We start from the raw sequence: 12117 nt of genomic DNA on the forward strand, positions 1-12117 counted from the left end.
TTAAATGACAAAAGAGTCTTGCAAGGGCTTGTGAGCTTGTCAATGTTCCCTGCATACGAAATTGATTAGCAGGTATGTAATTACTAGGAATGCTGTATGAAAATGCATGCTTTGAGGGACCATACTTTGTATTTGAATGTTTAATCAAATGAGGAGCTGAAAAAGAACCCATACATATATGAAACAAATTATCTATCTTACTAAAATATTAATTCTAAAGTTTACTTACAATTCACTACAAGTTGAAGTATTATCAAGACAAACAGTTCACACCTTGTGATTTTAGAAGAAGACACATCAGAATTGTATCCTTCAATGGGTTAATTGGACTTATTGTTGTATCTTGTGTTGATCAAGGTTCGTTTTGGTTTATCTCTACATTTATAAAATTACAAAACAAAAAATATGACAAAAATAACAAATTTAGTATAAGCTAACTTCAATTGATACTCATTATTCCCTCATGTTAAACAGGTTACAAACGAAAACAATAAATAGAGTTTGATCACAAAAGGGTAACTACCAATACGAACAAATAGGATATCTATCTAAACAAAGATAAGAACCAAATAAATCATGCTAATCTAATGACCGGATAATCACCAAATCCTTTACTCCCCCTCAAGTTGACACACGGAGATTTTGAATGTTCAACTTGACAAGCAATGACTGTCACCTGTCAGTACCAAGAGGCTTGGTAAACAAATCCGCCAATTGAGCTTGAGTAGTGACACAAACGGGAACTATTTCCTTAGACTCAACTCTCTCCCGAACGAAAAAAACAATCCATTTCAAAGTGTTTAATGCGTTCATGAAAGACCAGGTTATGTGCAATATGACGAGCATATTCATTATCGCACAAGAGAGGTGTGGGCTAGTCAATGCGAACCCCAAGTTCAGAAAGTAACCACCTAACCCATAATAAAAACCGGGAGACCACTGATTGCTTGATTGCTGGCGAGATTTCCATGACACCTGTGCACCACCCAACATTAAAAGATAATCAGTTCTAGAATGCCTGGAGAAAGGACAACCTAACCAGTCGAAGTTACTGTAATCAAGTAACTCTGGCTGACCTTCCTTTGGAAGAAGAATGCCTTGCCCAAAAGTAGTTTTAAGATAGTGCAAAACCCTCAAAGTTGCGTTCCAATGATTTTGACAAGGATCAGATACAAATTGGCTTAAAACTTTAAACAAATATGTAATATCCGGCCGGGTTGTTTGGAAATAAAGTAGTTTTCCAACCAATCGCCTATACAAATTAGCGTCAACTTTCTCTTCTTTATCACATTTGTCTAGTTTGAGATTTTGTTCCATTTGGAACTTCCTTGGACGACACCCAAGCATACCGACATCATCTAGTATGTCAATGGTGTACTTCTGTTGACTAAGTACTAGACCCTCTTGTATCCGTGACACTTTGATCCCCAAGAAATACGTGAGACCGCCAAGGTCTTTGATGTTGAATCGAGTATGGAGACTCGATTTGTTACTCTCAATCTTCTTGGAATCATTATGTAATGTTTAGTCCATGTATTATCTATGTTTCAAAATTTTAAGGTTTTGGACTGGAACTCAATGAGTTGGGGAGCTCCAAATTGTTGTGTAGGGATCAATGTGGACGCAGGTTAAGGACTTAACTCGACGAGTTGAGGAGCCCCAAATCGACGAGTAGACACTGGAAAGGAAAACCCTAATTTTTAGGGTTTACACCCTATTTAAAGGCATTAAGCCTCATTGTTAGCCTCCCTTATCACCCTCTCAGTCCAGAGAAACCCTAAATTGTGTCTTATCTCCCATTTTGAGTGTGCGAGAGCTTAAGGAGTGCCTTTTTTGTTTTTTTGTAAAGAAGCTTGAAGTGGTTGGTGCATAGCTGAAGGAAGAGGATGTGGATCCGACATTTACATTATGGTAGCAACCATTTGGAGGTAAAATGTCCTTACCTTGACCTCTTGTTTCTTAGATCTTCTCCTATGGAAGTTTAGTGCCTTTTTAGCCCATTTTGGAACCATTTTTGGAGTTAAGCATGATTTCAAGTTGTGACTTCAGATCTAGACACCTCTAGGCCTCCTTGGGCCTAAAGATTCAAGCTTTGGCCATCCTCCATGCCCTAAACCCCTTATTAAGCTTCATATGAGTGTTTTAACCCCTTTGATGTCATGCATGGACGTAAGGTTAGCAACTTTATGTGGTATCTTAACCCTTGGGGATTGGATCTGTGGTTTGGGGCTTTGGATTCGACTGGAAAGGACAGAATATGAAGAGGCTGAAGGAACTCGACAAGTTTCTTAGCCAACTCGACGAGTTGAGTCGGGTTTTCCCACTTTCTGGAGTCTGAATAAACTCGACGAGTTGATGAGATAACTCGATGAGTTACTTAGGGTTTTTCCTGGTTTTTCTGAGTTCTAAAGGAACTCAATGAGTTTCTAGATGCACTCGACGAGTTGGATCAACATGGACTGTTGACCTTGACTTTTGACCTTGAATTTAACCATGGTTGACCAAGATTGACTTTAAGGGTATCTTTGGTATTTTGGGATTTTAACAAAGTTGGTCACGTAGTGGTTGTAGGCAATTGAGTTCGGAGCTGTGAGTTGGGAGATCTTATCAGTTCAGCATTTCGTGAGAGGTGAGTCTCCTCACCATACCAATGGGTCGAAGGCACCAAGGCCGGCCCATTATGTGTTATGTGAAATTCTAGTTGATTGTGTGATATGTGATATGATAGCTATCCTTGTGATACTAGTATGGAAGACCCCTAGGATTCCCGTGGAAGTAGACTAAGACCATATGGGGGTTCCCATGGCATTCGGTGTAAGACCTTGGAGGGTTTCCATGGCATCCTAGTATGTTTACAAGTTTAGTTTGTATGATATTTTTGTGTTAGGGAAGACCATGCGGGGGTTCCCATGGCTGGAAGTTAAGACCATGTGGGGGTTCCCATGGCAGGTAGCTAAGACCATGTGGGGGTTTTCATGGTAGTGGGTTAAGTTCACGTGGGGGTTCCAGTGACATCCAGTGTAAGACCTCAGAGGGTTTCCATAGCATCCTTATATGTTATATGCATGGCTTATGTTGTAACGCCCTGAACCTAGCAGGTATATTTTGAAACCCGCATTCTTTTGATTATTGTCTTTGATAGCCCTCGAAGAAGTTATGTTAAGTCCCGGGGAGTATAGGGGCTAAAGTTGAAACTTTAGGCCAAAGAGAGAGTACAATAAGCGTACATAAGAGTACGTTGGGCGTACTAGGCGCGCCCTAGTACGCTGGGCGTAAGCTTATGTACGTTGGGCATACTCGCGTCAGCTAAAAACCCTAATGTTAGAAGTTGGGACTATATAAACACCCTTATGGCTCATTCTTTTCCCTTACCTCAACCTCCATGCCTCAGAGAACGCCCCAAAACCCTAGTTTGTGTGTGAAGCGTAACATCCCGTAATATCAAGAGTAAAGTTGAAGGGCTAAAAGTGTAAATTGGAAAGGGAAACTCGGCGAGTCCATGAGTGGACTCGGCGAGTAGGGTCGCGATTTTGGTCGCGTGTTAAATGGCCAACTCGGCGAGTCGGCGGCTGGACTCGGCGAGTTGGTGCTGAGTGGAGAAAACCATAATTTCGAAATATGAGCCCTATATAAAGGACATTATATCCTCTCCCCAACCTCCTTACCTTCCCTTGAAGTCCAGAAAACCCTAGAATCGCGATTGTGAAGGATTTGAGTGCATTTGAGCTTTGGAAAGGAGGGAGGAAGATCTTGAAGAGTTAAGAAGCTTGGAGCAAGGGGCTTTGCTTAGATTCGGATTTCATTGCTGTTGGGGCTTCCTTTTGAGGTATTATCTCGTTCTTGGGCTGCTATTCATCTAGTTTCATCATTTTTGGGATGTATGGGAGGTTTAGCTTGTGGTATTTTGAGTTTGAAGGATAGATCTGAGGTTGCTACCTCAGATCTGGAGTGGAGGAGGTCTAAAGTGCATTAAAGTCCCTGTTCTTGAGTGTTTGGTGAAGCCATCATGTCCCAACCCCTAGCCCTAGAGTGTAAATTGCCTAGATCTCTTTGGATTCACGTAAAGTTTGCCACTTTACGTGATGGATGGGTTGTAGGAGGCTAGATCTACGTTTTGGATCAACTGCATGGCCTGGAAGGTTCTGTTTGGGATGAGATCTAGAGGCACTCGACGAGTCACAAAGGTGTACTCGGCGAGTTGCTTGAAGATGGACTGAAACTCGGCGAGTTGGAAGAACAACTCGGCGAGTAGGTTGAAGATAGCCTTGGACTTGGCGAGTCTTTTCTTGGACTCAGCGAGTCTGGTCGTGAGGTCCAAGTTTCTTCGGGTTGATTTGTGACTCGGTGAGTCAAGGGACGACTCGGTGAGTCAAGTGAGTAAGGACTCAGAGTTGCTGGACTCGGCGAGTCTCGGGGTGACTCGGCGAGTTAAGTCGCGGATAAGGGAAGTTCTGTGTATGTGGACTCGGCGAGTCATTGGGTTGACTCGGCAAGTAGAGTCAGTTAGGGGTTGACTTTGACTTTGACCAAGGGTTGACCAGTTATTCTTCAGGGGCATTTTGGTAATTGTTGGATATTGTTTTGAGTTCAGTGCTTGGTGGTTGGCCAGTGTTGGAGATCGTATCAGTGGTCAGAGCAATTTGGGTTTATCTGTTCGGTCGGCAGTTGCGAGGTGAGTTATTCTCACTATATCAACAGGGTCTAAGGCACTAAGGCCGGCCCTTTATCGGATTGACATCCGGGTATTTGTTGTTATGATAATTGTTTGATATGTTGCATCCTGTTAGTTAGGATGGTATATGTTAGAGACCTGGTTGAGTTCGGTATCCTATTATGTAGGGTGATGCTATGCTAGTGACCGGTTAGGTCGGTATCCTGGTTAGGATGATGATATGTTATGTGATCTGCTTGATCGACTTGTTGACTGTGAATTGTTATATGATTGTATGTTTATGTGCACATGGTTGTTTGGACTGGAGTTGGGTTGAGGCGGGTCCTGCTTTGTGCTATAGGCCAAGATACCCAGGGCGGACCGGTTGTCCCGAAGGCCCAGCAAGCGGTCCGGATAGGCTGTAGGCCCCAAGAGAGCAGACCAGGCCGACTGAAGGCCCGGTGCGGGCGGACCAGTCATACTGTAGACTCAGAGAATGGACCAGGTGGATTGAAGGCCCGGTGCGGGCGGACCAATCACATTGCAGATGTATATGGCTAGACTCAGAGGGTGGACTAGGTGGACTGTTGGCCGGAGCGGCGGACTAGTCACACAGTAGACCCGAAGTGCATGGTTGTTCTGTGATCGGATATGATATGGCATGTTATGCGTGTATGGTATATGTGGTTGGTCTTTTGGGGATATCTCACTAAGCTTTCGGGCTTACAGTTGTGGTTTAATGTTTTTCAGGTTCTTCAGGAGACCGTGGCAAGGCAAAGGCGTGATCGTACCGCTCCTCATGTTTATGTTGTGATGTGATTCTGGGAATACTCTAAATTAATTGAATTGATAGCCTTTTTGTAATAATTTAATGAAATTGGGTTGTTTTTGAAAAGTTTAAATTGGTTGGAATTTTTCGGTCGTTACAAGTTGGTATCAGAGCCTTGGTTTGAGTGAATTGGAGGAACACTTGTGTGACTCCAGTCTCAAATCAAGGAGAGTTTTTAAAAGAGAATTTAAAATGGTTTTCAAAATGAGTAAAAGGAGGACGCGGAGGTACGATCAGCCGGAGCCAGTAAGTAACCCCAAAATACCATACATGATATTTGTTTTCGAGCTTTGATAGAACAACATGCTAGTGCTAGGCTAGGGATCTTCAGGATTTCATGATAATGTTGCCTGTTTTATGATGCCTGCTAGCCTAGGGATTCTTCTGTGAGAGATTTCCAGTGTTCCTCTAGGAGTGAGGGTTAAGTTCTTGTTATGTTTGTTCTTCACTAGGGTGTTGTGGTGATAATTGATATGAATATGGGTAGGTGTGGAAGGTAGTATGGACCCGTACTACTGAAAGCACAGGACCCATACGCGTATCAAGTAAGCTACAACCTCTAGGGTTGCTTCAGGGGTTGGCTCCCGGGTTAGTATATTTAAACAAATCTAAATACTTAAATATATAATTAAAATAAATAAAAAGAATAATTAATAATAGAGAGAATTACATAAATGGTCTCTGTGGTATAAACATATTACATAAAACGTCCTTATGCATGAAGGGTAAATATGTCATTTCACATAGGACTTAACTGAAAAAGTTAACGCCGTTAGTCAAAAGGACAATCTTTGCAAGATTTTGAAACCACAAGGACCATCTGTGTAAAGAATTCGTCATAAGGACCATAATTGGTCGATTTTGTCAACCATGAGGACCATTTATGTAATTTTGTCAATATATTATGAAATAATTGCAAAAAAAAAAAGTACGGACCGAGGCCATTCAGAAGAAAGTTGTCATTTCTCAGAAACTGAAAAAAAAAATTATTATTTTCTTTGAAAACTCAAGTATAATGGTTATATTACTTGATTTCCCAAAAATAAATTGGTAAAAAACACTTTAATAGGTAAACTTTGGGGAGGGGGAAGAGAGGAGGAAAAAAAACCTTCCATTGGCATTTTATATAGTTGCTTATTATTTAAATAAATAATTGATATAATGAATAAATTATGCTATGAACCTCTTTCCTTGCCATTGCCATTGTGGATGTCATTATAAGTTATAGACCTATCACTACTTTAACGACTTCAAAGTAAACGACAAAGTCAACAGCTAGTAGTATTTATTTTCTTTGTTATTTGTATGGTTGACTCACACCGGAACAAATTTCAGCCTTTGGATGCGTTGGAGTATTCCTCACAGTCACAGGAATTGTATCCAAACACAAGTCCTATTCCTATTCCCTCATGAGACCCATCACTGAGGGTTGAATTATTATTTAGTTTATAGACTAAAACGGAGTATAAGAAACATATAGTTTAAAAATGCTTCTTATTGGAATATACTAGGAAATATAACAAATCAAAACTAATATCATATTGTCATCAAGTTTTTTCGTTTGATTTTGATTTTCTTTGTCTTTTCCAATTTGTAAGAGTTTGATAATATAGCATCATTGGGTGTGTAAAATTGTGGTTTGTTCCAATGAGAAGCCAACTCTGGTTTCAGATTTTGTTGATAATTGGCTTTTACCTGATCTTGTTAGGGGTCAACTCCACATTGGCATCTAGCCATTGTCAAACCGAGCAGCAATCGGTTTTGATCCGGTTGAAGAAAGAATTAGATTTCGATTCTTTGTTATCATCAAAATTAGTGTATTGGGAGCCAAATGCAGCAGATTGCTGCACCTGGATAGGTGTTACTTGCAGTGCTGGGGGTGTTGTCATCGGTCTAGATTTAAGCAACGAGACGATATCTGATGGTATTGATAATTCTGGTGCTCTCTTCCGTTTAGAGAATCTTGAGACGCTGAATCTGGCTGCAAATAACTTCAATTCCACACCGATTCCTTCAGGGTTTGGCAGTTTGACTAGTTTGAGGAATTTGAACTTGTCCAATTCTGGTTTTTCAGGGCAGATTCCTGGTGAATTGTCGCATCTGACAAAGCTTCAAGTTCTTGATCTGTCTTCTCTTTTCTCCTTTCGCTCACTGAAACTTGAGAGCCCCAATCTAGCCATGCTTATCAAAAACCTGACACGGCTTAGAGTTGTTTATCTGGATGGTGTGGACATATCGGCACAAAAATCTGATTGGTGCCAGGCTTTGTCCTCATCTTTGCTTCGTTTGGAGGCTTTGAGCTTGTCAGATTGTCAACTTTCAGGCCCTTTAGATGACTCTCTTGGTAAGCTACAGTCACTTTCTGTAATTCGACTGGCTAACAACAATCTTAATGCTTCGGTTCCAGATTTCTTTGGGAAGTTCAGGAATCTGACTACTCTGCATCTTGGTGCTTGTAATCTGCATGGAACATTTCCCACCAAGGTCCTCCAGTTGCAGCATTTACAGATTCTGGATTTATCTGTCAATAGGAATCTTCATGGTTCCTTACCAGGTTTTCCTGTGAACAGATCCCTTACAAGTTTAGTGCTTAGCAACACAAACCTTTCAGGGGAGATACCGGAATCTATCGGGAATCTTAAGAGCTTATCCCGGATAGAGCTTCCAAATTGCAATTTCAGAGGAAGAATTCCCAAATCCATGGAAAACCTCACCCAATTGACTTACCTTGACTTGTCCTCAAACAAGTTAACTGGCCAAATCCCATCCTTTCAGCTGTGCAAAAATCTTACCCACATTGACCTCTCAAGGAACAGTTTATCGGGTATCATCCCTTCTGCTCATTTCCAGGATCTTCAACATCTCATGTTAATTAATCTAAGGTTCAATACTTTCAACGGAAGCATACCTTCATCTCTGTTCAATCTGCAGCAATTGCAAAAGATACAGCTTTCCAACAACAATTTTGATGGCGTACTTACTGATTTTTCTAATCCATCAGCATCTTTATTGGACACTCTTGATTTAAGCAGTAACATGTTGAAAGGACAAATTCCCAAGTCTTTCTTTCAACTTGGAAGGCTTAATATCCTCTTGCTATGTTCAAACAACCTCAATGGCACGATTTATACAAAAGATTTCCAGGGTCTGAGCAACCTAACAGCCCTTGATCTTTCCTTCAACAATTTGTCAATTATCAACAGCCCAATCCCCTTGACACATCTTCCAAAGTTTTTCTCATTAAGGTTGGCTTCATGTAATCTTCATCATTTCCCTAAACTACAAAACCAATCAAGATTGATAAATCTAGACCTTTCAGACAACAAAATTGATGGAGAAATACCAAACTGGATCTGGCAAGTTGGCACCAGTTATGAAGGCCTTACATACATGAACCTTTCTCATAACCAGTTAACTTCCCTCCAAGAGCCCTATTTTCTGCCTGATCTTGGTGTCCTCGACCTGCATTCCAATGACCTCCATGGGGCGATTCCAATTCCACCAAAAACTGCAACCTTCATTGATTACTCCAACAATCTTTTCAATTCCTCACTCCCTGAAACCATTGGTGTAAACCTCACTTTTGCCTATTTCTTTTCGGTTTCCAACAATTCACTCACTGGGGAGATCCCCGAAACCATATGCAATGCTCGCTACCTCAAAGTTGTTGATTTGTCAAACAATAATTTAACTGGAAGGATACCACGGTGTTTGATCGAATCTGGTAGTGGCAGTATTGGGGTACTCAACTTGGGTGGCAATCGTCTCAGCGGTCGAATCGAGGGAATATTCCCTAGCATCTGTGGTCTAAACACTCTAGACCTGCATGGAAACCGTTTAGAAGGGGAGATCCCAGGATCTCTTGTCAACTGCAACATGCTACAAGTCTTAAACCTTGGCAACAACAGGATGATCGACACTTATCCTTGCTCTTTGAGTAACAATATTACAAGTTTGCGTGTCCTTGTTCTCCGAAACAACAGGTTTCATGGGTCCATACATTGTGGTGAAGATCAACAGAACAAGTGGTCAAAGATTCAGATTCTGGACATAGCTCACAATAACTTTAATGGTACTGTCCCACCAGATTATTTCTGGAAATGGGATGCTATGAATAACAATCACACTGATGGAGAATGGGGAAGTAAGAAGCACATCAGTTTCAAGGTGATGCCACTTGATAACTTGTACTATCAGGATACTGTGGCAGTCACTGTCAAAGGACGTGAGTTGGAGCTGGTGAAAATTTTGACAATCTTCACATCCATTGATATCTCCAGCAACTGTTTTTCAGGAGAAATACCAGACACAATTGGGAGACTCACTGCTCTGTATATGCTCAACATATCACATAATGACTTCACAGGCTCTATCCCACCATCTATCGGGAATTTGAGTCAGCTTGAATCATTGGACATGTCTTCCAACAAACTAACTGGAAAGATCCCATCAGAGCTCACTGATCTTCCATTCCTTTCTGTTCTTAATCTATCATACAATCAATTAAAAGGAAGAATCCCAACAGGCTCCCAGTTTCAGACTTTTGATGGGGATTCCTATGGAGGAAACAAGGGATTATGTGGGTTGCCTCTGATTAGAAGTTGCACTACTTCAGTTATAATATCATCACCACCAAATTCCCAAGAGTCAAATGATGATGGGTATGATTGGCAATCCCTATTCTATGGAATGGCAGCCGGATCTGGATCATTAGCTGTTTTAGCGATCCTGTATTCCCTTTTCAAGAGACGTACAACCAGACAATGACACTTGTCAAGATCAGAGGGACTCTATTTTCATTTCCATAAATTTTCAATTTGTATCTAGAGTCAGAAAGAATGTAAGTTCTTGAGGTAAGACAAAAGTTTGTAATATCTATTTAGCTTACTTAACTTCACCCATATTTCTTCAACATAACCACAACCTGATTGCAAGTTTTACGAGCCATTCCCCATTCAATAGTAAACATATATATTTTCCATTTGTAATCAAATGGTCAGTCAGCCTACAGTGGTACTTTGGCCAACTGTCATTCAACATTTTTTGGTTTTATCACTAGGAATGTTGTATGAAAATGCATGCTTAGAGGGACCCTACTTTGTATTTGAATGTTTAATCAGCCGAGGAGCTGAAAAAGAACCACTACATATATGAAACAAATGATATATCTTACCAACATATTAATTCTAAAGTTTACTTACAATTCACTACAAGTTTTTTTTTTTTTTTTTGAAAGAGTACAATTCACTACAAGTTGAAGTATTACCAAGACAAACAGTTCACACCTTGTGATTTTAGAAGAAGACACATCAGAACGGTATCCTTCAATGGGTTAGTTGGACTTATTGTTGTATCTTGTGTTGATCAAGGTTCATTTTGGTTTATCTCTACATTTATAAAATTACAAAACAAAAAGTATGTCAAAAATTAGCTAATGTAATCGAACTCCAGCTTCACAAAATCGCAAATAAGTGAAATCATACCCTAAAAACATGTGCGATGAAACTCCTAAAATTGGCAAACATGAACTTAACCCTCATCTTACCCACTAATCACTAATCATAACACAAAATTGAAAAAAAACTAAATTTTTTTCTCTGAATTGCAATCGGTAATCATAACTCAAAATGGAAAAAGACTCAAGTGGGAAACATGAACTTGAAATTAGAACCTGCGTAAGAGTTTTTTTTGATCAATTTTGTCTTCTGGTGTTGCTTCTGAAGTTCAGTTTTGAGGGTTATAGATTCAGAATCACTGAGAGACGATGATTGAGGAAGCACCAAAGCAGGGAACAGCCCTCGTAAGTTACTTGGAGCGACCGGAGGAGCCTGAACCTGATTCCCGGTTTAAAAAAAAAAAAAAAAAAAAAAAAAAGGAAATTACCCAATCGTCCTCGTGTGCATATGCCAGTGTTTAGTCCTATTTTCAAAAATTAACTCATACTGTCTCTCCTATTTTCAAAAATTAACTCATACTGTCTCTCATTTGGTTTAAACTTGCACGTTTCATCCCTAAAATACGATTTTGTTTCGGTTTTAGTCTATGTCAGATATGAAATGACCAAACTACCCTTGTATATTCTAATCTAATATTATTTATTATTATTTATAATTTTAAAAAGGAAATGGGCCCCACTCCCACCCACCATCTACCCTAACCCCACCCCACCATGAAGACGTTTGAAATTCCACTTCCACCACCGTGAAAACCTTTCCTTCTTTCTCTCTTCTTCTTTCGTCTGTGCAGAATAATCGGTGAGGTCATCTTCTGCCGGCAACATCATCTTCCTCCGACGAGCTTCAAATGTGGTCGATTTGGCCGATGTTGTTGAATTCGAAGATTTGACCACAAAAGAAGCCTCATATAGTAACGGTATGGTGTTTGAGTTCACCGGTGGTAGAATTTCAGAAAACACCACCGCTCTGAACGCTAAAACCCCTCGCCAATTTGCACCTTAGAAGTTATCATCGACCGCCGACCATGAAGTCGGATCCTAAATCAGAAGTCGCCCCTGATTTTGCTATGTCACTGTAACTTGTCAAACCCTCAAGAAAAGAAAACGCCATAAAATTAAACAATGAAGATGAAAGCACAAAAACATAGTCCAATTTAAGTTTATGTAAACAGATCGATTGGA

The 12117-nt window shown here is 40.4% G+C and overlaps 2 protein-coding genes across 3 annotated transcripts; one reads left to right on the forward strand and one right to left on the reverse strand.

Annotated features, from left to right (window-relative positions):
• Positions 1–61: 61 nt before the first annotated feature.
• LOC145073722 (uncharacterized) lies at positions 62–11776 on the reverse strand. 2 transcript variants are annotated; one of them, XM_079020232.1, is made up of 3 exons: positions 11644–11776; positions 11152–11314; positions 62–975 (listed from the first exon to the last, which is right to left on the reverse strand). In XM_079020232.1, exons 1-3 carry the CDS (start codon positions 11761–11763, stop codon positions 875–877), a joined length of 384 nt encoding a protein of 127 aa, XP_078876358.1. In that variant the 5' UTR covers positions 11764–11776; the 3' UTR covers positions 62–874. The 2 variants fall into 2 exon arrangements, with proteins under 2 accessions (XP_078876358.1, XP_078876359.1); XM_079020233.1 differs by lacking the exon at positions 62–975 and adding an exon at positions 10012–10867.
• Positions 7128–10247, forward strand: LOC145072892 (receptor-like protein 7). The gene has a single exon (XM_079019388.1). The coding sequence runs from the start codon at positions 7128–7130 to the stop codon at positions 10245–10247; it is 3120 nt and encodes a 1039-aa protein (XP_078875514.1).
• Positions 11777–12117: the final 341 nt, after the last annotated feature.

Source organism: Lactuca serriola, chromosome 9 (genome assembly GCF_051521515.1).
Source record: "Lactuca serriola cultivar US96UC23 chromosome 9, Lser_US96UC23_V15, whole genome shotgun sequence".
In the NCBI taxonomy this organism is placed as follows: Eukaryota; Viridiplantae; Streptophyta; class Magnoliopsida; order Asterales; family Asteraceae; genus Lactuca; species Lactuca serriola.

Bases quoted from the DNA above. Each gene is read 5' to 3' on its own strand.
- LOC145073722 (XM_079020232.1), bottom strand. From the start codon at position 11,763: ATGATGTTGCCGGCAGAAGATGACCTCACCGATTATTCTGCACAGACG. The intron at 11,315-11,643 runs GTGGGGTTAGGG...ACCGGGAATCAG, and splicing joins TCAAACGTCTTCATGGTGGG to GTTCAGGCTCCTCCGGTCGC. The intron at 976-11,151 runs GTTCTAATTTCA...GGTGGTGCACAG, and splicing joins CAAAAAAAACTCTTACGCAG to GTGTCATGGAAATCTCGCCA.
- LOC145072892 (XM_079019388.1), top strand. From the start codon at position 7,128: ATGAGAAGCCAACTCTGGTTTCAGATTTTGTTGATAATTGGCTTTTAC.